This window comes from Pseudophryne corroboree, chromosome 3 (genome assembly GCF_028390025.1).
Source record: "Pseudophryne corroboree isolate aPseCor3 chromosome 3, aPseCor3.hap2, whole genome shotgun sequence".
Lineage (NCBI taxonomy): Eukaryota > Metazoa > Chordata > Amphibia > Anura > Myobatrachidae > Pseudophryne > Pseudophryne corroboree.
The window spans coordinates 485768338-485794486 of record NC_086446.1 but is presented as its reverse complement, the minus strand read 5'-3'; the positions used below and the strand labels follow the sequence as shown (position 1 = coordinate 485794486).

General features: G+C 46.7%; 1 protein-coding gene across 4 annotated transcripts in view; it reads right to left on the bottom strand.

Moving 5' to 3' along the window:
* Positions 1–435: 435 nt before the first annotated feature.
* ADAP2 (ArfGAP with dual PH domains 2) overlaps positions 436–26149 on the bottom strand; it is a 130766-nt gene continuing 105052 nt past the window's right edge. For 3 of the 4 annotated variants that reach the window (XR_010243893.1, XR_010243894.1, XR_010243895.1), the window contains exons 9-12: positions 26065–26142; positions 20540–20759; positions 17696–17794; positions 436–2077 (exon numbers count right to left, since the gene is read on the bottom strand). Coding sequence is in view for 1 of the 4 variants with exons in the window: in XM_063960878.1 (XP_063816948.1) it covers positions 2043–2077; positions 20540–20759; positions 26065–26142 (333 nt within the window). In the remaining 3 variants the exon portion in view is untranslated. The remainder of the gene's footprint in view (positions 2078–17695; positions 17795–20539; positions 20760–26064; positions 26143–26149) is intronic. The other variant, XM_063960878.1, reaches the window with a different exon arrangement.

Here is a 26149-nt window from a genome sequence, read left to right as displayed (position 1 = left end):
GCACAACAGCAACAGGCATCGGCGCCTAGCGACGGGATGGAGCGAAAAATCCCAACGCACGGGCGAACACAATGTGATTGACAGGAAGTGTCCGTTTATGGGTGTCAACTGACCGTTTTCCAGGAGTGTCTGGAAAAACGCAGGCGGGCTCAGCCTTTTTCAGGGAGGGTGTCTGACGTCAGCTCCGGCCCCGATCAGCAGGATTTCATCGCAGCGGCTGAGTAAGTCCTGGGCTGCGCAGAGACTGCACAAACTGATTTTTGTGCAGCTCTGCTACAGAAGCAAATGCACACTTGCACAGCACATTTCTCCTCCCCCTGTATGTGGCAACTATCTGATCGCAGGGCAGCAAAAAACGAGCCCAGCGATCAGATCTGAATTACCCCCATAGACCCCACATTAGTGCTGGTATTTTATTATATAATGCAACAGACATGTGATATAAAGAAGTTTTAATGCAAAATGACACAACAGAAACCTGCTCAGCTGGATTCTGTCAAGAAAAAGTAGTTCACTAAGAAGAATGTAGTGCAAGAATAAATGGCCTTTACAAAATAACTAGTAGCATTACATAGGGGCCTATTCATTAAACACTGCTACTGGATACTAAAACACAGGAGCTCTGGTGCACAGACAGCTAATCCGAAGATCAGCTGTCCTGCAATCCCTATCACTGCTACTTCCACAGTACTGCTGAGTCTGACCTGGCAGTGGTAGTGCACATGCGCACTAAGAAGGAGGGATCCATTCAGGGGCAGAGGGATCCGAAAGCATCCCTTTTGCAACCCAGACCTCCTTTTCTATAGGAAGTGGGGAATAAATGTAATCTGAAGATGGGGAAGGTTACTGCTGTCAAGCTCTGCAAATGTAGTATATCTCCTGCGTTACCTTTATAATGAACAGCCTCGATGCTTAATTTCTGCAAAAATAGGTGAAAGTGTTCATTTTCACCTACTTTTTGTATAAATTAAATGATAATGATTCCAATCATGTTTCATTTTTTAAATGTAATACTGAATTTGTGTAAATTATATACTTGCAAATGTAGATTTCCGACAATAATACCTTGACATTCAGAGGATATTATTCAGAGGGAAGTAACAGATGTGTATATGTAGTATAAACTGATTAATGTTGTCTTACAGGCAGGACCTCATGTTAATCCATATATTGTTGTAGATAATGGCACATGTCTAGCTTTTCCTGTCCAGTCTGGTTTTATCTATATCATATTAAAGATGATTGTAAGGCCAATTGATTTTTGCTGTAAGTGGCAACATGATTCTACCTGATGTATTATATAGAATACTTGCTGCGTTTTCATCCAGCCTCTCTGGGAAGTCTCTGAAGGGGCCAAGTGGGGAATAGCGATAGGGTCTATAAATGGGACGCAGTTAAATTCCCATCAGTCAGGATCCCAGCAGTTGAAATACCCACGCTGAAGTTCTGACACCCACTGAAATGCATTTCCGACCGCCACCCAGAAACCCCACTTGGGTGGTGGTCCACACAGCCCACGAGGGGACATGCTGCGCTCAAGGTTGGGATTCTGACTGTCTGGATTTCATACTGAACCCGTACTGTATCAATTTCTGTGTTGTGGATTAAGGCATAGAAATAGAAATCTAGTGTTTTATTACTCCTCTTGTTAGGTTTTCTGAATGATATCTTCCTCTTGTTAGGTTTTCTGATTGATATCTTCCTCTTGTTAGGTTCGTATGATGGCAGTACATGTTTTTAAAGATGCCATTCTATATAAAATGCTTAATGAACACCTCTATATATAGTTCACAGCACCACCTAGTGTCTGATAATTGTTTCTGTCATCCATCAATGAAAACGTAAAGGTTAATCATCAGTCTCTGACATCTTACAAATCACATGAACTGTGAATAACGAACACTGAGAGCAAAGTTCCCCAGACTTGATTGCCGAAGATGATTCTGCATTGTCCTCAAAATCTTCATTGCTTAGGGTTCTTCCTCTTCACTTTTCCGAAACAGTTATTAGTGGAGAATCAGTCTCTTTACCATGTGTCACTGTTATTTCTTGGTTGATTTTCTAAAACTGACCTCTTCTGAAAGTTTAAAACAGACATAAAATACCTTTAATAGTGAAAGTGCATATGGCTAATGTAAACATTTATCACTGCGACCACCAAAACAAATTCTCATAAAATTGTGGGTTCCCTCAGTTCTATGAGGAAAAATTAATACTGTCTGGGTTAAAATTAAATTCTAAGGGGGTAATTCCAAGTGGATCGCAGCAGCAAATTTGTTAGCAGTTGGGCAAAACCATTTGCACTGCAGGTGTGGCAGATATAACATTTGCAGAGAGAGTTAGATTTGGGTGGGGTGTGTTCAAACTGAAATCTAAATTTCAGTGTAAAAATAAAGCAGCCAGTATTTACCCTGCACAGAAACAAAATAACCTACCCAAATCTAACTCTCTCTGCAAATGTTATATCTGCCCCCCCTGCAGGGCACATGGTTTTGCCCAACTGCTAACAAATTTCCTGCTGCGATCAACTCGGAATTACCCCCCCAAGTGTCTTGATATTTGTATCCTCACACACTGAAACCTCATTGTAGTATTTGTGGGTTTCGCACTGCATATTACACAGTTCCACAGCCTAACACATATCAACGTTTCTGGTCAGGAGGGAGTTAACACAAGCTGTCCCCCTCTCATCTGTTGTAAAGTGTCTCAGCTGTCCCCCTCTCCGTTCTGCAAATCTGATGCAAAACTGTTGAGTAAATGATTGTTTTACTTACAAAGTAAATTCAAAGTGACCATTAAATGGAAGCAGACTATATATAATAAGTATATTACAAGAATCTGTAAAAGTGTTGACATTCTTATACTGGTGCTGGATGCAGAGAAAGCATTTGAACAAATTTCTTGATCCTTTGCATTTAAGATAATTCATAAGATGGGTTTTCTGGCAAGTTCTTTGAAGGCGTCTCGCTTATCGTTCCCCCACTGCTAAGGTCTTGGTCAATTATATCACCGGTTCCTTTTTAGGGATTGTCAACGGTACTAGGCATGGCTGTCCACTCTCACCAATTAATTTTTGCTCTAGTTATGGAAAACTTGGCGGTGAGTATACAAAATAACACAGACATTCCCAGCATGAGGGCTGGCTTGTCTGAGCATAGAATTGCGTTATATTTATACAGACAATATTTTACTGCCTTTCACAAATCCAGAGCTTTCTTTGTGGCATTTCCTCTCTCAACTTGATCTCTAGTCCCAATACTCGGGTTAAAAAATCAATACCAGTAAAACCAAAGTACTTGATATCTATACCTCAGGTACCGGGCCCACTAAACTCCCCCAGAAGGCCTAGTTCCCGTTTAAGTGGCACACACACAAATATCAAATACTGAGGTATTTTTCGTACACATCCCCCCACCAGCAATTTCAAGATAACGTCCCTAGTATATTATATCAAGTCAAGAACAATTTACATACTTTGTCTAGACATTTTATTTCATGGATAGGCTGGATGAACTCGATAAAGATGAACATATTCCCTTGGCTCCTCTACCTTTTCCAGACCCTCACAATATTTATTCCTCCCTATTTATTCATATTTTTGCAATTTCAAACTCATAAGTGCAGTTAAAGATATTACAGTGACACTCATGGTGGAGGTCAAGGTATTCCAAATTTCAAAAGGAACCACTTAGATTTGGGTGGAGTCTATTCAAACTGAAATCTAAATTGCAGTGTAAAAATATACAGCTGTAACATTTGTGGGCTACATGCAAAAGCAGACGGTATCTACCCTGCACAGAAAAAAATATATAACTATTTGATCCTCTTGCATGGCAACATGGCTTGTTCCAGACACAAAGTTACATGCTTTTTCTTGTTGTACTTACAAACATGAACAAGGACCAATGTGTGAGAGTTTCCCACTGTTACTCTTTGTATCCTATATAAAAAAAGGCTAATGCTGCTCTTCACCTCTACGGGGGGGATTTCAAGTGTTTTGCATGCCCACAGCAACTGGATGGCACCCAATGGAGCAATTCAAGTGTTGCGCCGTTCGGGCTCACACAGCCGCCGGCGATGACATTACTGTTACGTTGCTCCGTCATTTTGACTGGCTGGTAACTAGTTAAGTATAAAATTGGATCACTAATGCGTTTGTTTTGATGGATCTGAAACTTACTGTGTATGCTATCTCTGTATTTGCAATGTTTACCTATGTTGGTTTCTGTAATTCCCTGTGATCTCTCAAATAAAATATATAATAATAACAAAATTAAAAAATAAGAATTTACTCACCGGTAATTCTATTTCTCGTAGTCCGTAGAGGATGCTGGGACTCCGTAAGGACCATGGGGAATAGCGGCTCCGCAGGAGACTGGGCACAACTAAAAGAAAGCTTTTGGTCTAACTGGTGTGCACTGGCTCCTCCCTCTATGACCCTCCTCCAGACTTCAGTTAGGATACTGTGCCCGGAAGAGCTGACACAATAAGGAAGGATTTTGAATCCCGGGTAAGACTCATACCAGCCACACCAATCACACCGTATAACTCGTGATACAATACCCAGTTAACAGTATGACAATAACTGAGCCTCTCAACAGATGGCTCAACAATAACCCTTTAGTTAAACAATAACTATATACAAGTATTGCAGACAATCCGCACTTGGGATGGGCGCCCAGCATCCACTACGGACTACGAGAAATAGAATTACCGGTGAGTAAATTCTTATTTTCTCTGACGTCCTAAGTGGATGCTGGGACTCCGTAAGGACCATGGGGATTATACCAAAGCTCCCAAACGGGCGGGAGAGTGCGGATGACTCTGCAGCACCGAATGGGCAAACTCTAGGTCCTCCTCAGCCAGGGTGTCAAACTTGTAGAACTTAGCAAATGTGTTTGACCCCGACCAAGTAGCTGCTCGGCAAAGTTGTAGAGCCGAGACCCCTCGGGCAGCCGCCCAAGAAGAGCCCACCTTCCTCGTGGAATGGGCTTTCACTGATTTAGGATGCGGCAGTCCAGCCGCAGAATGTGCAAGCTGAATCGTACTACAGATCCAGCGAGCAATAGTCTGCTTTGAAGCAGGTGCACCCAACTTGTTGGGCGCATACAGGATAAATAGCGAGTCAGTCTTTCTGACTCCAGCTGTCCTGGAAACATAAATTTTCAGGGCCCTGACTACGTCCAACAACTTGGAAGCCTCCAAGTCTTTTGTAGCCGCAGGCACCACGATAGGTTGGTTCAGATGAAAAGCTGATACCACCTTAGGGAGAAACTGGGGACGAGTCCTCAATTCTGCCCTATCCATATGGAAAATCAGATAAGGGCTTTTACATGACAAAGCCGCCAATTCTGATACACGCCTGGCCGAAGCCAAGGCCAACAACATGACCACTTTCCACGTGAGATATTTAAATTCCACGGTTTTAAGTGGCTCAAACCAATGTGACTTTGAGAAATCCAACACCACGTTGAGATCCCAAGGTGCCACTGGAGGCACAAAAGGGGGCTGAATATGCAGCACTCCCTTAACAAAAGTCTGAACTTCAGGTAGTGAAGCCAGTTCTCTCTGGAAGAAAATCGATAGAGCCAAAATCTGGACCTTAATGGAACCCAATTTGAGGCCCATAGTCACCCCTGACTGTAGGAAGCGCAGAAAACGGCCCAGCTGAAATTCCTCCGTTGGGGCCTTCCTGGCCTCACACCACGCAACATATTTTCGCCAAATGCGGTGATAATGGTTTGCGGTCACTTCTTTCCTAGCTTTAATCAGCGTAGGAATGACTTCCTCCGGAATGCCCTTTTCCTTCATGATCCGGTGTTCAACCGCCATGCCGTCAAACGCAGCCGCGGTAAGTCTTGGAACAGACAGGGCCCCTGCTGCAGCAGGTCCTGTCTGAGCGGCAGAGGCCATGGGTCCTCTGAGATAATTTCTTGAAGTTCCGGGTACCAAGCTCTTCTTGGCCAATCCGGAACAATGAGTATAGTTCTTACTCCTCTTCTCCTTATTATCCTCAGTACCTTTGGTATGAGAGGAAGAGGAGGGAACACATAAACCGACCGGTACACCCACGGTGTCACTAGAGCGTCCACAGCTATCGCCTGAGGGTCTCTCGACCTGGCGCAATATCTTTCTAGCTTTTTGTTTAGGCGGGACACCATCATGTCCACCTGTGGCCTTTCCCAACGGTTTACAATCAGTTGGAAGACTTCCGGATGAAGTCCCCACTCTCCCGGGTGGAGGTCGTATCTGCTGAGGAAGTCTGCTTCCCAGTTGTCCACTCCCGGAATGAACACTGCTGACAGTGCTAACACGTGATTTTCCGCCCATCGGAGAATCCTTGTGGCTTCTGCCATCGCCGTCCTGCTTCTTGTGCCGCCCTGTCGGTTTACATGGGCGACTGCCGTGATGTTGTCTGACTGGATCAGTACCGGCTGGTTTTGAAGCAGGGGTTTTGCCTGACTTAGGGCATTGAAAATGGCCCTCAGTTCCAGAATATTTATGTGTAGGGAAGTCTCCTGACTTGACCATAGTCCTTGGAAGTTCCTTCCCTGTGTGACTGCCCCCCAGCCTCGAAGGCTGGCATCCGTGGTCACCAGGACCCAGTCCTGTATGCCGAATCTGCGGCCCTCTTGAAGATGAGCACTTTGCAGCCACCACAGCAGAGACACCCTGGTCCTTGAAGACAGGGTTATCAGCCGATGCATCTGAAGATGCGATCCGGACCACTTGTCCAACAGGTCCCACTGAAAGGTTCTTGCATGGAACCTCCCGAATGGAATTGCTTCGTAGGAAGCTACCATCTTTCCCAGGATCCGCGTGCAGTGATGCACCGACACCTGTTTTGGTTTTAGGAGGCCTCTGACTAGAGATGACAGCTCCTTGGCCTTCTCCTCCGGGAGAAACACTTTTTTCTGTTCTGTGTCCAGAACCATCCCCAGGAACAGTAGACGTGTCGTAGGGACCAGCTGTGACTTTGGAATATTTAGAATCCAGCCGTGCTGTTGTAGCACCTCCCGAGATAGTGCTACCCCGACCAACAACTGCTCCCTGGACCTCGCCTTTATCAGGAGATCGTCCAAGTACGGGATAATTAAAACTCCCTTCTTTCGAAGGAGTATCATCATAGCGGCCATTACCTTGGTAAATACCCTCGGAGCCGTGGATAGACCAAACGGCAACGTCTGGAATTGGTAATGACAATCCTGTACCACAAATCTGAGGTACTCCTGGTGAGGATAGTAAATGGGGACATGCAGGTAAGCATCCTTGATGTCCAGTGATACCATGTAATCCCCCTCGTCCAGGCTTGCAATAACCGCCCTGAGCAATTCCATCTTGAACTTGAATTTTTTTATATATGTGTTCAAGGATTTCAAATTTAAAATGGGTCTCACCGAACCGTCCGGTTTCAGTACCACAAACATTGTGGAATAGTAACCCCGTCCTTGTTGAAGTAGGGGCACCTTGACTATCACCTGCTGAGAATACAGCTTGTGAATTGCCTCTAGCACTGCCTCCCTGCCTGAGGGAGTTGTTGGCAAGGCAGATTTGAGGAAACAGCGGGGGGGGGGGAGACGTCTCGAATTCCAGCTTGTACCCCTGAGATACTACTTGAAGGATCCAGGGATCCACCCGTGAGCGAGCACACTGATTGCTGAAGTTTTTGAGACGGGCCCCCACCGTACCTGGCTCTGCCTGTGGAGCCCCAGCGTCATGCGGTGGACTTGGAGGAAGCGGGGGAGGACTTTTGCTCCTGGGAACTGGCTGTATGCTGCAGCTTTTTCCCTCTACCTCTGCCTCTGGGCAGAAAGGACGCGCCTTTAACCCGCTTGCCCTTATGGGGCCGAATGGACTGTACCTGATAATACGGTGCTTTCTTTGGCTGTGAGGGAACATGGGGTAAAAATGCAGACTTCCCAGCTGTTGCTGTGGAAACGAGGTCCGAGAGACCATCCCCGAACAACTCCTCACCCTTATAAGCAAAACTTCCATGTGCCTTTTAGAATCTGCATCACCTGTCCACTGCCGAGTCCATAACCCTCTCCTGGCAGAAATGGACATTGCACTTATTTTAGATGCCAGCCGGCAAATATCCCTCTGTGCATCTCTCATGTATAAGACTGCGTCTTTAATATGCTCTACGGTTAGCAATATAGTGTCCCTGTCTAGGGTATCAATATTTTCCGACAGGGAATCTGACCACGCAGCTGCAGCACTGCACATCCATGCTGAAGCAATAGCTGGTCTCAGTATAATACCTGTGTGTGTATATACAGACTTCAGGATAGCCTCCTGCTTTCTATCAGCAGGTTCCTTTAGGGCGGCCGTATCCGGAGACGGTAGTGCCACCTTCTTTGACAAGCGTGTGAGCGCTTTATCCACCCTAGGGGATGTTTCCCAACGTGACCTATCCTCTGGCGGGAAAGGGTACGTCATTAGTAACCTTTTAGAAAATAAGATTTTACTTACCGATAAATCTATTTCTCGTAGTCCGTAGTGGATGCTGGGACTCCGTCAGGACCATGGGGAATAGCGGCTCCGCAGGAGACAGGGCACAAAATTTAAAAGTTTGACCACTAGGTGGTGTGTACTGGCTCCTCCCCCTATGACCCTCCTCCAAGCCTCAGTTAGGATACTGTGCCCGGACGAGCGTACACAATAAGGAAGGATTTTGAATCCCGGGTAAGACTCATACCAGCCACACCAATCACACCGTACAACTTGTGATCTGAACCCAGTTAACAGTATGACAAACGTAGGAGCCTCTGAACAGACGGCTCACAACAATAACAACCCGATTTTTTTTTGTAACAATAACTATGTACAAGTATTGCAGACAATCCGCACTTGGGATGGGCGCCCAGCATCCACTACGGACTACGAGAAATAGATTTATCGGTAAGTAAAATCTTATTTTCTCTGACGTCCTAGTGGATGCTGGGACTCCGTCAGGACCATGGGGATTATACCAAAGCTCCCAAACGGGCGGGAGAGTGCGGATGACTCTGCAGCACCGAATGAGAGAACTCCAGGTCCTCCTTAGCCAGGGTATCAAATTTGTAGAATTTTACAAACGTGTTCTCCCCTGACCACGTAGCTGCTCGGCAGAGTTGTAATGCCGAGACCCCTCGGGCAGCCGCCCAAGATGAGCCCACCTTCCTTGTGGAATGGGCCTTGACAGATTTAGGCTGTGGCAGGCCTGCCACAGAATGTGCAAGTTGAATTGTGCTACAAATCCAACGAGCAATCGTCTGCTTAGAAGCAGGAGCACCCAGCTTGTTGGGTGCATACAGTATAAACAGCGAGTCAGATTTTCTGACTCCAGCCGTCCTTGAAATATATATATTTTCAATGCTCTGACAACGTCCAGCAACTTGGAATCCTCCAAATCGCTAGTAGCCGCAGGCACCACAATAGGCTGGTTCAGGTGAAACGCTGAAACCACCTTAGGCAGAAAGTGAGGACGCGTCCGCAGTTCTGCCCTGTCCGAGTGGAAAATCAGATATGGGCTTTTATACGATAAAGCCGCCAATTCTGACACTCTCCTGGCTGAAGCCAGGGCCAGTAGCATGGTTACTTTCCATGTAAGATATTTCAAATCCACCGATTTGAGTGGCTCAAACCAATGGGATTTGAGAAAATCCAAAACTACATTAAGATCCCACGGTGCCACTGGGGGCACAACCGGGGGCTGTATATGTAGTACTCCTTTTACAAAAGTCTGGACTTCAGGAACTGAAGCCAATTCTTTCTGGAAGAAAATCGACAGGGCCGAAATTTGAACCTTAATGGACCCTAATTTGAGGCCCATAGACAATCCTGTTTGCAGCAAATGTAGGAATCGACCCAGTTGAAATTCCTCCGTCGGGGCCTTCCTGGCCTCACACCACGCAACATATTTTCTCCAAATGCGGTGATAATGTTGTGCAGTCACCTCCTTCCTGGCTTTTACCAGGGTAGGGATGACCTCTTCTGGAATGCCTTTTTCCCTTAGGATTCGGCGTTCAACCGCCATGCCGTCAAACGCAGCCACGGTAAGTCTTGGAATAGACACGGTCCCTGCAGAAGCGGGTCCCGTCTTAGAGGTAGAGGCCACGGATCTTCCGTGAGCATCTCCTGAAGTTCCGGGTACCAAGTTCTTCTTGGCCAATCCGGAGCCACGAGTATCGTTCTTACTCCCCTTTGCCGTATAATTCTCAGTACTTTTGGTATGAGAGGCAGAGGAGGAAACACATACACTGACTGGTACACCCATGGTGTTACCAGAGCGTCTACAGCTATTGCCTGAGGGTCTCTTGACCTGGCGCAATACCTGTCCAGTTTTTTGTTGAGGCGGGACGCCATCATGTCCACCATTGGTCTTTCCCAATGGACCACAATCATGTGGAAGACTTCTGGATGAAGTCCCCACTCTCCCGGGTGCAGATCGTGTCTGCTGAGGAAGTCTGCTTCCCAGTTGTCCACTCCCGGGATGAACACAGCTGACAGTGCTAACACATGATTTTCTGCCCAGCGGAGAATCCTTGCAGCTTCTGCCATTGCCCTCCTGCTTCTTGTGCCGCCCTGTCTGTTTACGTGGGCGACTGCCGTGATGTTGTCCGACTGAATCAACACCGGCTGACCCTGAAGCAGAGGTTTTGCCAGGCTTAGAGCATTGTAGATTGCTCTTAGCTCCAGTATATTTATGTAAAGAGACGTCTCCAGGCTTGACCACACGCCCTGGAAGTTTCTTCCCTGTGTGACCGCTCTCCAGCCTCTCAGGCTGGCATCCGTGGTCACTAGGACCCAGTTCTGTATGCCGAATCTGCGGCCCTCTAACAGATGAGCACTCTGTAACCACCATAGCAGAGACACTCTTGTCCTTGTGGACAATTTTATCCGCTGATGCATCTGCAGATGCGATCCGGACCATTTGTCCAGCAGATCCCACTGAAAAGTTCGTGCATGGAATCTGCCGAATGGAATCGCTTCGTAAGAAGCTACCATTTTTCCCAGGACTCTTGTGCATTGATGCACAGATACTTTTCCTGGTTTTAGGAGGTTCCTGACTAGATCGGATAACTCCCTGGCTTTCTCCTCCGGAAGAAATACCTTTTTCTGAACAGTGTCCAGAATCATCCCTAGGAACAACAGACGTGTCGTCGGGATCAGTTGGGATTTTGGAAAATTCAGAATCCACCCGTGTTGTTGGAGCACTACTTGGGTTAGTGCTACTCCGACCTCCAGCTGTTCTCTGGATCTTGCCCTTATCAGGAGATCGTCCAAGTAAGGGATAATTAAGACGCCTTCTCTTCGAAGAAGGATCATCATTTCGGCCATTACCTTGGTAAAGACCCGGGGTGCCGCGGACAATCCAAACGGCAGCGTCTGAAACTGATAATGACAGTTTTGGACCACGAACCTGAGGTACCCTTGGTGTGAAGGACAAATTGGAACATGAAGGTAAGCATCCTTGATGTCCAAGGACACCATGTATGTACAGGTTCAGAGATTTTAGATTTAGAATCGGTCTTACCGAGCCGTCCGGCTTCGGTACCACAAATAGCGTGGAGTAATACCCCTGTCCCTGTTGTAGGAGGGGTACCTTGACTATCACCTGCTGAGAATACAGCTTGTGAATGGCCTCCTCGTTTGTTCTTATAGGAACGAAAGGACTGCGGCTGAAAAGCCTGCGGCTTTTTCTGCTGGGAGGTGACCTGGGGTAAAAAGGTGGATTTTCCGGCCGTTGCCGTGGCCACCAGATCCGATAGACCGACCCCAAATAATTCCTCCCCCTTATACGGCAATACTTCCATATGTCGTTTGGAATCCGCATCACCTGACCACTGGCGCGTCCATAAACTTCTTCTGGCAGATATGGACATCGCACTTACTCTTGATGCCAGAGTGCAAATATCTCTCTGTGCATCTCGCATATAAAGAAAAGCATCCTTTAACTGCTCTATAGTCAGTAAAATACTGTCCCTATCCAGGGTATCAATATTTTCAGACAGTGACTCCGACCAAGCCACGCCAGCACTGCACATCCAGGCTGAGGCGATTGCTGGTCTCAGTATAACACCCGTATGTGTGTATATACTTTTTAATGTATTCTCCAGCCTCCTATCAGCTGGATCCTTGAGGGCGGCCGTATCAGGAGACGGTAACGCCACTTGCTTTGATAAGCGTGTGAGCGCCTTATCCACCCTAGGAGGTGTTTCCCAGCGCGCCCTAACCTCTGGCGGGAAAGGGTATAATGCCAATAACTTCTTTGAAATTAGCAGTTTTCTATCTGGGGTAACCCACGCTTCATCACACACTTCATTCAGTTCCTCTGATTCAGGAAAAACTATCGGTAGTTTTTTCACACCCCACATAATACCCCTTTTTGTGGTACTTGCAGTATCAGAGATATGCAAAGCCTCTTTCATTGCCGTGATCATATAACGTGTGGCCCTACTGGAAAATACGTTTGTTTCTTCACCGTCGACACTGGATTCAGTGTCAGTGTCTGGGTCTGTGTCGACCGACTGAGGTAAAGGGCGTTTTACAGCCCCTGACGGTGTCTGAGACGCCTGGACAGGTACTAACTGGTTTGCCGGCTGTCTCATGTCGTCAACCGACTTTTGTAGCGTGCTGACACTATCCCGTAATTCCATAAACAAAGCCATCCATTCTGGTGTCGACTCCCTAGGGGGTGACATCACCATTACAGGCAATTGCTCCGCCTCCACGCCAACATCGTCCTCATACATGTCGACACACACGTACCGACACACAGCAGACACACAGGGAATGCTCTGATAGAAGACAGGACCCCACTAGCCCTTTGGGGAGACAGAGGGAGAGTTTGCCAGCACACACCCAAGCGCTATAAATATATATAGGGACAACCTTAATAAGTGTGTTCCCTTTATAGCAGCTCAAATATTATAAATATCACCAATAAGTGCCCCCCCTCTCTGTTTTTACCCTGTTTCTGTAGTGCAGTGCAGGGGAGAGTCCTGTGAGCCTTCCTCGCAGCGGAGCTGGGCAGGAAAATGGCGCTGTGTGCTGAGGAGAATAGGCCCCGCCCCCTTTTCGGCGGGCTTCTTCTCCCGGTTTTTTTGGAACCTGGCAGGGGTTAAATACATCCATATAGCCCCAGGGGCTATATGTGATATATTTTAGCCAGAATAGGTATATTACATTGCTGCCCAGGGCGCCCCCCCCAGCGCCCTGCACCCTCAGTGACCGCTGGTGTGAAGTGTGCGGAGAGCAATGGCGCACAGCTGCAGTGCTGTGCGCTACCTCATGAAGACTGAGACGTCTTCTGCCGCCGGTTTCTGGACCTCTTCTCTATTCGGCATCTGCAAGGGGGTCGGCGGCGCGGCTCCGGTGACCCATCCAGGCTGTACCTGTGATCGTCCCTCTGGAGCTAGTGTCCAGTAGCCTAAGAAGCAAATCCATCCTGCACGCAGGTGAGTTCACTTCTTCTCCCCTAAGTCCCTCGTTGCAGTGAGCCTGTTGCCAGCAGGACTCACTGAAAATAAAAAACCTAACAAACTTTTTCTAAGCAGCTCTTTAGGAGAGCCACCTAGATTGCACCCTGCTCGGACGGGCACAAAAACCTAACTGAGGCTTGGAGGAGGGTCATAGGGGGAGGAGCCAGTACACACCACCTAGTGGTCAAACTTTTAAATTTTGTGCCCTGTCTCCTGCGGAGCCGCTATTCCCCATGGTCCTGACGGAGTCCCAGCATCCACTAGGACGTCAGAGAAATTACCAGTTTCTTATCGGGGGAAGCCCACGCTTCTTCACACACTTCATTTAGTTCCCCAGATGGAGGAAAAACTACTGGTAGTTTTTTCTCTCCAAACATAATACCCTTTTTTGTGGTACCTGGGGTAACATCAGAAATATGCAACACATTTTTCATTGCCTCAATCATGTAACGTGTGGCCCTATTGGAAGTTACATTATACCCCTTTTCCACTAACGAGCACGGGTCGCAGCGGGGAGCCTGACACGGGAGCTGCCCCCTGCTGCGACCCGTGCTCGGTCCCTTTCCCATTAGCAGTCACAACCCGGCAAATGCCGGGTTGGTGACGCTTCTAGTGACACGGCAGGGGCGGCGCAGGGAGATCACATGATCTCCCAGCGCCGCCTTCCCTATGCACTGTGAACGGGAGCCGTGTCACCTCGACACGGCTCCCGTTCACACTAGACAGCTAGCCGGGTTGAACACGTGTTCAACCCGGCTAGCTACCAGGGTAGGATTCCCGGATCACTTGATCCGGGTTTACCCTTTTCCACTAGCAAAAAACACGGGTAAATGCGCGCCCCCGTGCATTTACCCCGTGTTTTTTGAGCTAGTGGAAAAGGGGTATGAGTCTCATCGTCGTCGACACTGGAGTCAGTATCCGTGTCGACATCTGTGTCTGCCATCTGAGGTAGCGGGCGTTTTAGAGCCCCTGACGGCTTTTGAGACGCCTGGGCAGGCACAGGCTGAGAAGCCGGCTGTCCCATATTTGGTATGTCGTCAAACCTTTTATGTAAGGAGTCGACACTGTCACGTAATTCCTTCCACATAACCATCCACTCAGGTGTCGGCCCCGCAGGGGGTGACATCACATTTATCGGCATCTGCTCCGCCTCCACGTAAGCCTCCTCATCAAACATGTCGACACAGCCGTACCGACACACCGCACACACACAGGGAATGCTCTGACAGAGGACAGGACCCCACAAAGCCCTTTGGGGAGACAGAGAGAGAGTATGCCAGCACACACCAGAGCGCTATATAACACAGGGATTAACACTATAACTGAGTGTTTTCCCTTATAGCTGCTTATATATATATATATATATTGCTGCGCCTAAATTTAGTGCCCCCCCCCTCTCTTTTTTACCCTTTTGTAGCTTGAAACTGCAGGGGAGAGCCAGGGAGCGATCCTTCCAGCGGAGCTGTGAGGGAAAAATGGCGCCAGTGTGCTGAGGGAGATAGCCCCGCCCCTTTTTCTGCGGACTTTTCTCCCGCTTTTTTATGGATTCTGGCAGGGGTATTTATCACATATATAGCCTCTGGGACTATATATTGTGATGTTTTTGCCAGCCAAGGTATTAATATTGCTGCTCAGGGCGCCCCCCCCCAGCACCCTGCACCCATCAGTGACCGGAGTGTGAGGTGTGCATGAGGAGCAATGGCGCACAGCTGCAGTGCTGTGCGCTACCTTGTTGAAGACCGAAGTCTTCTGCCGCCGATTTTCCGGACCATCTTCATGCTTCTGGCTCTGTAAGGGGGACGGCGGCGCGGCTCCGGGACCGGACGATCGAGGTCGGGTCCTGTGTTCGATCCCTCTGGAGCTAATGGTGTCCAGTAGCCTAAGAAGCCCAAGCTAGCTGCAAGCAGGTAGGTTCGCTTCTTCTCCCCTTAGTCCCTCGTAGCAGTGAGTCTGTTGCCAGCAGATCTCACTGAAAATAAAAAACCTAAAATATACTTTCTTTTCTAGGAGCTCAGGAGAGCCCCTAGTGTGCATCCAGCTCAGCCGGGCACACGATTCTAACTGAAGTCTGGAGGAGGATCATAGAGGGAGGAGCCAGTGCACACCAGTTAGACCAAAAGCTTTCTTTTAGTTGTGCCCAGTCTCCTGCGGAGCCGCTATTCCCCATGGTCCTTACGGAGTCCCAGCATCCACTTAGGACGTCAGAGAAATAAATGTTGCCATTTCAGAAGAGATGAATACACTGGGAAACAGTGGAAGCTGCAGTTTAATGCATCTAAGTGTAAGATACTCTAGGAGAAAAAATCCTAAGCCTTAAGGGGCAATTTAATTCTGAGCAATGGCCGCAAATTGCTGTGTTTTTTTATGGTTTGTTGTCAACTCAAGACAACTAGCATTGCACATTTTTCCTTAAACCCCCATAGAGGTTGGGCTACTGTAACTATGAGTGAGGTGAACAATCACGCATTGTGACAGCGCATCACTTGGAAATTGAACTGTGCCCAGAGTATCATATTACAGTAATGCTAAAACAACAGAGGAAAGTAGAAGCCAAGCTTAGGGGATTGTAGTTCATTTAGGAAACGTAAAATTCAGAAGAATGCTATTAAGATCGATGAGATCCGATAAAAAGCTACTTCTATCATTGGACATAGAAGTGACTTCCAGTTTCTGTGTCCTTGCTCTCACTCAGACTTTAATCTTTTGTGGGACTTTTTCATTTATCTATTTACATAAAATTTCACAATCCAATTTTCCATTATGTGTAAATATTTCTGCAGCAAGCTACTATTGTGTTAATGACATCACTTAGGGGTAATTTAATGTTACACGCAAGGGAGGTGAGATTTGGATGAGGTAGCCTTAAGTCAGCTGCAGTTGGAGATGCAAATAGGAGACACAGGGGCTAATTCAGACCTGTTCGCTCGCTAGGTTTTTTCTGCAGTCCTGCGTTTGCATAGTCTCCGCCCATAGGGGAGTGTATTTTCGCTGTGTAAGTGTGTGAACGCATGTGTAGCAGAGCTGTACAAACAGATTTTGTGCAGTCTCTGAGTAGCCCAGGACTTACTCAGCCGCTGCAAACACTTCAGCCTGTCCGGGACCGGAACTGACGTCAGGAACCCTCCCTGCAAATGCTTGGACACGCCTGCATTTTTCCAAACACTCCCAGAAAACGGTCAGTTGACACCCACAAACGCCCTCTTCCTGTCAATCTCCTTGCGACTGCCCATGCAAACGGATTCTTCGCACAAACCCATCGCTGAGTGGCGATCCGATTTGTACCCATGCAACGCGCCTGCGCATTGTGGTGCATACGCATGCGCAGTTTAGACCTGATCGCCAGCTGTGCGAAAACGCAGCCTAGCGATCAGGTCTGAATTAGCCCCACTATGCAAATAGGAGACACTCATAGTTGTGTATGCTCTGGTATAGGGCATGCTCAGTGCTAAAACAAACAAGATCCATCCACAGAGAGCAACTCTGAATCCGCCTTAGTGCCACCAGCAAATATGGACACCTTAAATTCTAGGTGCCACTGGATGACACTGAAACCAAATAATGTAAAATAATAAAACCAAATAATGTAAACCAAATAATGTAAAATCCATCTTGGAACCTAGAATTTAAAAACTTTGGACTTGGACTGAAGTCTCTACTTCTGATCATTGATCTGTGTCAAGGCCCGTATTCACGGGCAGATCTAGGGAGAGATGTGTGCTGAGCGAACCGCTCAGCACACAACTCACCCCCCGCTCAGCACAGCACGATGTGCGCTGTGCGCGCGGGGGAAGCGGGGCGCTCATTTCACCCAGCAGGCCAATCTGCATGCAGGCCAATCATCTAGCACCACCGATAGGGATGCGCGGGGCTGTGCATCGCTATCACTGTGAGGGGTACACACGGAGTGATCGCTGCTTAAAATCTAAGCAATCTAGTCAGATTGCTTAGATTTTAAGCAGCGATCGCTCCATGAGTACCCCCCTTCAGCTTTGTTGTTTCATTACCAGTTACAACTGGCCATAGAGATCATTCAATTCCACAGAGCAGCTGTCACCACCTAAATGGCTAGGTAACTATTCTCTAACAAAGAGCTTAACAGTTGGAACCAACATTTTGGAAATTATCTACTGTGATGCTGGAGTGGGTAATAGATTACCATCCCTGGAACAATGACTTCACTGATGTGAATTGGACCCACTATGCACCAAACATAAAGGTGTAATATGTACCTCAGATAAGACACATCTGGCAGCCAACACTGCCCGGGCAGCGTACTATTCGCCAGTTTTATGCCATGAGTGAACAGTGGTATATGCTCCAGGTTGGTACTGGGAGAAAACAACAACATAAACACTTGGTTTACATAGGGATGTGGCTTCACAGTATCAGTAGTAAATGCTAAAGTACACAATATAGTACTTTAATAAAGCATCATATGCATAAGACAATCTGGGGGCAATTCAACTGTTTTGCGCACCCCCTGCTGAGCATCTATATGATTAGGTGTCCAATGGAGCAATTAAATTGTTTCTCCTTTCAAGTGCCCATTAGCATTGATGCGCCTAAAAGCACAGGGTTTGGCAGCGCAAAGCCGCTAAACCCATCTAAAGAAATGGTTAGGGCACCCAAAGGGCTGTTTGGCCAACCATACAATGGACTTTGCACATATTTCTTCTCGTACCTCACGAGGCTGCTAGAAGGAATGTCTCCACCGCAGCAAAAAGGTCTCTAAATGGAGCAACAATTGAATTGCTCCATTTTGTGCTCCCCAGTGATAGCCGTGGGGGAAAACAATTGAACCGCTCCCTCTGTCTGTGGACAGTATTATCGATAAAAACTAAAGCCACATTTAACAAGTAAAACATAATAAAATACCCAACAATTGTAAAACAAATACAAACACCCGTTGTGTTTCCCTTAATATACCAAAGTGGGAATCTACTTCTACAGGGTAATTCAAAAGTCGCAGTACACCCTTTACTTTAAAAAACTGTGCAGGAAATGGGAAAACTGAATACTCCAGTAAGGTATGGGTGAGGTCGGCTATCTTTTAGGGTATGTACCGAACATGGGCACCATCTTCAAATCGTCCATCTTGAATCTAAGTCAGTTTTTTCAAATGGAAAGCAGGTCGTGTAACACGTCAGACAACATCAGAATTTGCTGAAAAGTTTATTGCTGCAAACAGATTTGAAATAGCAGTTATGGTTCTAAAGTTACAACACTTTTTTGTTGTTGCAGGTAACTGAAGATGGCTTTGACAAAAGAGTAGAGAATTTAGGTCATTTTGATGTCTTGAGAACAAAGTTTCAGTGTCATAGCTGCATATTTTAACAACCGGCACCCAGAAAGACCTCCAATTTCACATAACACTGTCAGGTGCCTAATTTCCAAATTCCGAGAAACTGGGTCTGTGGCTAACAAGTCACGGAGTGGTCGTCCAAAAAAGTGCTACTGACGAGTCAACCTCAACAATGGTTTTGGCATCCTTCGTGAAGAGCCCACAATGCAGCACACAACGTTTGTCAGCAGAATGTGGAATCAGCCAGTCATCGATCATACGAATCCTTTATGCCCATCGATGGCATCCATTCAAGATCCAGCTACTCCAGTACCTAGCAGAGGATGACCCATACAGACATATGCAGTTTTGCATGTGGGCCTTAGAGCAACATCAACAGGATCCCTCTTTTGCACAAGGCATCTTGTTCAGTGATGAGGCAAACTTTTATGTCAGTGGTGAAGTTAACCGTCACAACCACAGGTACTGGAGTGACCAGAATCCACACTGGAACCTTCCAAGGTTGTCGGTCACGTAAAGGTTATGGTGTGGTGTAGGATATGGGGTACCCGTGTAATTAGACCCATTTTCATTGACCAGAACCTAAATTCACAACGCTACCTCGAAATGCTGGAAGAAGTGGTGTTCCCCTCAGTTCTGAATAAAGATGGCAGCTTTCCCTGTTACTTTGAACAGGATGGGGCTCCACCACACTACTGAGCAGTTGTTCGTCAGTGGTTAGATGGTCAATTTCCTGGTTACTGGATTGACCAACGTGGTTCTGTGGAATGGCCACCCAGATCACCTGACCTCACACCACTTGACTTTTATCTGTGGAGTCATTTAAAGCAACTCGTGTATGCAGAGAAAATAAGAACAGACATCATCTCCAGCAACGCATTGAAGAAGTGTGTGCCAGCAATTCTTCGGAAATCCTTCTGCGAGTGCATGACGATTGGATCCAGCGCCTTTGAATTTGTGTTGACCGAGAGGGACAACATGTTGAACACATTAAATTACTGTCAGACTGAACAGTTCAGCCTGTAATTCCAACCAAAAAAATGTAACTTTTGAACCGTAACCGCTATTTCAAATCTGTTTGCTGCAATAAACTTTTCCGCAAATTCTGATGTTGTTTGACATGTTATACAACCCCCTTTGTATATGAAAAAACAGACTTCGATTCAAGATGGCCGATTTCAAGATGGCGCCCATGCTCGTTACATACCCTAAACGATAGCTCACCTCACCCATACCTTACTGAAGTATTCAGTTTTTCCATTTCCTGCAGTTTTTGAAACAAAAGGGTGTACTGCGACTTTTGAATCACCCTGTACATCACAGACACATTGTAAATATCAATTAAATATAGCAAATAGATAATAGAAGCCACACCGATAATAGAATTAGTGGGAGGGATCAATACACACTCAGCCAATGAGAAGCACCTGCTGATTGTCAACATCATCACTTCACATCAGTCTCATGGAGTCTTCTAACGTTTCTTCTTCTTTCTGTCTTTAGACTGGTACACAGAGGACAGACAGGTACTCACATACAGAACATTGATCTCTGAGAGATGCTGCTACACAGACTATTTAACAAAGCAAATAACAGAACAGGGATAGGGGAAGTAGTATCTGCTTTTCTATGGAGATCAATACTGTGTACGTGAGCATCCAACTCCCCTTTGCAAAACTATAACATTGGAATGCACAGATCATTGCACAATGTGAGACGCTGTACCCCAGTCTCCCCCTATATTAAGATACCCAGTATTAGTGTGAGTTACCTGTTGTGTCCTGTGTTGTCATTGGACGGAGAACAATCTGTCTTAGAGCCTCTAGCCACTCTTTCTGTTCTCTGGTGTTTTCACAAGTAAAGACAAACTCTCGGTCTGGTGTTTTAATAATAATCCCAGCATCCCACTTGCTACCTTTAGGCAAACCTTCTGAGACCTGGTATCCACATTTGTGGCTTCCAATGAAAAGGCCACCCTGCTCATAAGGGTCCTGGAAACAGGAAATATAGTAATTCATGATGTATTCTATTACAGACCAGTAATATGTGACCATTCTAATAATGTATCATGTTCTAGGGTGTCTAAAGGATCTGTTATATATTATATCTGTAAAGAGTATTAATTAATCAGTATCTCTGATAGTCCTGATCTGTAATGTGTATTAACAATCAGCATAGGTTACATCCTAGAAGGGTTGTATTTTAGATCTTCAATGTATATGAATTATTCCCGCTGGTCACGCTATAGATTGGATATCAGGACCTTAATATTCTAGATCTGTAATAAATATATTAATTCTCTTTATTCACTACTTTCCCGTCCCATCCCTAACACCTCGCGCCATCAACGAGCCCTAATTAAACATATTCTGAACACAGCCAAATGTCTAATAGCATCCAAGTGGAAATCTGTGGCCCCTCCTACTATGGTCGCTACTATTAATGCAATTTGGTTCACATATAAGTTAGAGCGAATTACGGCCTCTCTTCGAGACTCCCCACTCTCTTTCACCGAGACATGGACACCATGGACCTTGCATTTCAACGCTGAACCTCCATTGACAACCATTTAGCATCTAATACCTAGTGCTACATTCTATATGTTTGATGCTGATTATTTGAGATGTTGTCTGGACCTTACCTACATCGAAAAGTTGTATCTATCGGTGGCTCGGACTGGCCGACCTTTCCCTCCCTCCCCCCTCCCCCCCCCCCCCTTCTTCATATTCTTTGTTTTTCCCCCCCTTTCTCTTAACTTTAATGGTTAGTTGTAGCATTTTGGTAATCTGTCTTCATGGAGGCAAGCGAGACAACTATTTATTGATAGATCTATTGAGTTCCCCTCCCTCCTGATCATAATATGTCATTCGTTCCTTATATGCCATCTATTGTTACAACGTTGCATCTGTATGTTTATATCCTTATATAATCAATAAAACATTATTTAAAAAAAAAAAAATATATTAATTCTCATCACTGGTCACAGTCTACAGTGGGTGTCAGGACCTGTTATATTCTAGACCTCAAATGTGTATTTACTCAGTTGATGTGTCATATTCCAGAGTGGATGTCAGGGCCCATTACATTCTACATCTGTAGTGCGTACATTATATTCTACATCTTGTACCCATTATATTCCACATCTTGTTTCACATTCAAGAGGGTGTGTTCTATTAGAGAACAGTAATGTGTTTTCATTTTCATTATGTGTCACATCACATTCTAGAGTGGTTGTCAGGGTACTGTATTATAGACCAGTAACGTATATAGGGGGTAATTCCAAGTTGATCGCAGCAGGATTTTTGATAGCAATTGGGCAAAACCATGTGCACTGCAGGGGAGGCAGATATAACATGTGCAGAAAGTTAGATTTGGGTGGGTTATTTTAATTCTGTGCAGGGTAAATACTGGCTGCTTTATTTTTACACTGCAAATTAGATTGCAGATTGAACTCACCACACCCAAATCTAACTCTCTCTGCACATGTTATATCTGCCTCCCCTGCAGTGCACATAGTTTTGCCCAACTGCTAAAAAAATTCCTGCTGCGATCAACTTGGAATTACCCCCATAATACGTGTCCCTAAGTGTCTGAGTCACACGCAAAAGTGCATGCAGCAGCGTATGTAGGTCCTTGCACGTCTGTGAGTTTATGCAAATGCCGCTATCAACTCCTTCCCTTGTGTACTTCTGTGCAAAGGACTGATATGCCCACTTGTAGCACCCATGCACGTTGTAATACCAATTGGCTCGTCCTTGTTCACCGTATGGCAGGTACAGTTTCTCTGTCTGACTATGGCCTCCTATGCTTGTGTCTGTGCATCTGGAAATGCAGCCGCTTGCATTGATATGCCCACAATGCTTTCATAACATGCACACTGAACGGACCATTTTTGTGTGCACTACTAACCACCTGGCAGTCACTGCCCAGAATCAGACATCACTTTGCTGACACTCAGAGGCGTAACTAAGGGGGGTTGAGCAGGGCACGCGCCCAGGGCGCCTTGGCAGGCCCAGCAGAGTGGGGCACCGGCTGCGGCCAGGGCATCATGCACACTCGCCCCCGCTGCTATTGCTCTGATTATAATGGTACGGACCCCCCCGCATGTCACCCCTGCAATCCGATCATCGCTGTCTGTGTGCAGCTGTTGTAGCAGTGCTACTACAGCAGCACACTAATAGCGATGATCGGATCGCTGCCCGGGTCACCCACTCCCGCTGCGCCGCTGCCGGTCAGAGTCCACGTGCCCTCCCTCCCTTCCCGCCTGCCCTGCGCTGCCACTGTTCAGGACTGGAGCCCTAGGACCGCTGGAGGAGGACACCGTGGTGGTGACACGGACAGTGTAAGTGTGTGTTTGTGTACATAATGTTTGTGTGTATGTCTTCTACGTGTGTGTATATTTTCTATCTGTGTGTATATTTATGTGTGTATGTGTTCAGTGTGTTTGTGTATAATTGTGTATTTCCTGTGTGTGTGTGTATGTGTACCATGTATGTGTATAGGTAAGTGTATGTGTTCTATGTGTTGTATATATGTGTTCTATTACTATATGTGTGTGTGTGTGCGCGCGTGTATATATATATATATATATATATATATATATACAAATCTAGAAAACCACAGCACTCGCCACCCCAGAAGCGGGGTGCAATGTCTGCACTCACCACTCATAGGGTGGGGTGCATGCAGCCCATGGCCACCAACCCAAATATATACAAACAGAAAGTTCAGCACTCACCATAGCAAGCTCACTTATCCTCACAACATCAATAAATATATATATTGGTCGAAGTGGCGGCACTTCTCCACAGACCCGGAAGTGTATATATATTTTTTTAATTAGCAGACAGCAGCAGCACGTAGCAAGGAGGCCGGAGGCCCGGAGGACTCACCCTGGAAGAAAGAGTTGGCCGTGCACCCCGGGAGTGGACTTCGCTGCGGGAAAACAGTGCTGGGTCACGCCGAAGACTGGAGGAGGAGCGGAGACCTGCGCACCAGCTGAAGGAATGAGAGGGAGCGAGCCGCAGGACCAGGAGAGGACCAACGCCAGGGAGGAGCTGCCCACATCTGCGCCTGTCACCGGAGCGACCAGAGCCATCCGCGCTGAGTGGCGATGACGCTGCAGAAGAGGAGTCCAGCCAGCCGCAGGACCGGGGAAGGACATCCAACCTTCAGTGGACCGGGACCCTGCAGTAAAGGAGGAGACTGACCAGTGACGGGAGCACCGGCATCGCGGAGGATACCCGCTTACCGGAGCAAGGACCCGCAGAAGACCTTGGCTGGCTTAAAGAAGATGGCGCGGAACAGCGGGGAGGATGGCGCAGATCGGGATCCTGCAGCAGGAGAGAAGATCCCCCTTCGGAGCGCAGCAGACCACACTGAGAAGGGTACATCCCCGGTGCAGTGCTCTGCATCCCGGGTGGCGCCGAAAACGTGGAGTGTCGGAGGTGGCAGAAGCGCTGCAGCTTGGGGTGAGAAATCCCTGCAACCCTTCCGCTGCTAAACTCTGCAATTAGTCAATTAAGGGGGTAGGCTCTCCTCACCACAGTGCCCCGCAGGATTAGTTAATTAAGGGGGTAGGCTCCCCTCACCACAGTGCCTCGCCATTATTGATCTTGCCCTGGGCTCCAAAAACCCTAGTTACGCCTCTGCTGACACCTTTCTGATACTGTCTGACCCGGTCGCACCAGCACCTTTGTACATACGCTCTGTGTAACACATGCCCCATGTGGGTTTTCAGAACTTTCACACATGCGCAGTTGCAAGGAATCACTCAGCTACATACGTGAACATCAGCATTGCGTGTAACTCAGAACCAGGCCCTAAATGTGAATTCTCATTGGTGGTCATATTTTAAAGTGGTCGGCAACATTCGTTATATAGTAGACCAGTTATTTAAATTAATTATCATGTTTAATGTTATAGTGGGGAATCAGAATCTGTTATAGTCTAGATCTGTATCTTTGTATTACTTTTTAGTACATATCATGTTGTAGAGTAAGCGGTACTTATTACATTTCAGACCAGTAATGTGTAGTAATTCTTGTTATGTATTAAGTTCTACAAAGGTCGTTAGCAACTAGTATATTATTAACCATTTCTGTCTATTAAATCTTATTATGGGGCATATTCATAATTCTGCCTCATCGACGCCACCATTTATCCACTTCGCCATAAGTTGCAGCGGTGGATACCAAAGTACCACAGTAATCAGTATTGCTCCGATTCAGGTAAAGCGGTTATGAAAAGCAGCTGTGTTGGGCAGGGCCTGTGCAAGATTTCTCAGCACCCTAGGCAAAACTTCAGCCTACTTTCCCCCAACCACCACCAATACCCATTTCCCAGCCACCACCAATACCCACTTCCCAGCCCTTCAGATGAAAGTGTAGCTTATAAGTTCCACCACTTGCATTAAGTTTCTTTCAGAAATATCCTTAAGGTTGTGTTAGGCAGACTCAGTGGCGCCCCTTCCCCCCCAGATCCCGGCGCCCTAGATAGCTGTCTAAAGAGAATTAATGACAGCGCTGGCCCTGGTCCTGGTCCTGTGAGCCCTTAAGCTAGACAACGTGTGTACCCAGCGATGTTGCCAGCGATAAGAGTCGGCAGCGGGGCGAGCATTGGCAAGTGCATACACACTTGCCGATGCCGTCAGCAGTGAATGACAGCAGGGGCCATGTTGCATTGAGCAGCAAGGCCCTTGCTGGTGATATCGCTCATAGGACATGCATGTAGGGCTAACGGGCGATGTCACTGACAATGTGTGGGAGCGTGCATAATCAGCGACACAGTGCATACACACTAGACGATATTGTGAACGATGTGTCAGAATCAGGCACACCGTCCATGATATCATCTAGTGTGTACGCACCTTAACACTGCCACTCCTTTAGCTAGTGTGTGTGTGTGTGTGTGTGTGTGTGTGTGTGTGTGTGTGTGTGTGTGTGTGTGTAATGTGTATTCTTAGGGGTAAATTTACTAAGATGGGAGTTCTATTTCAGATGGGATGTGGCCCATAGCAACCAATCAGAGTCCACTTCTCATTTATCTTGCACCTTCTAGAAATTAATACCTGGAATCTGATTGGTTGCTATGGGCAACATCCCTTCTTAAACAGAACTCCCATCTTAGTAAATTGACCCCTTAGTATGTGAGGCTGTAGAGGAGGTGTCACTACCTATTACTTTGTGGACCGGTAATGTGTAGTGATCCTCATTGTTCATGTTCTACAGTGTGAATTTTCATTACCGCAATTCTTTTTCTGGTTTAGTTGTCAGTATTTTCATTTTTAGAACTTACCAAGGGTTTTTTGTAATAGAGTAGTTTTCTCTCCTCAGAATCTAAGTTGAACCACCGCTTCTTGAAAGGTTCTTTTTGCTACAGA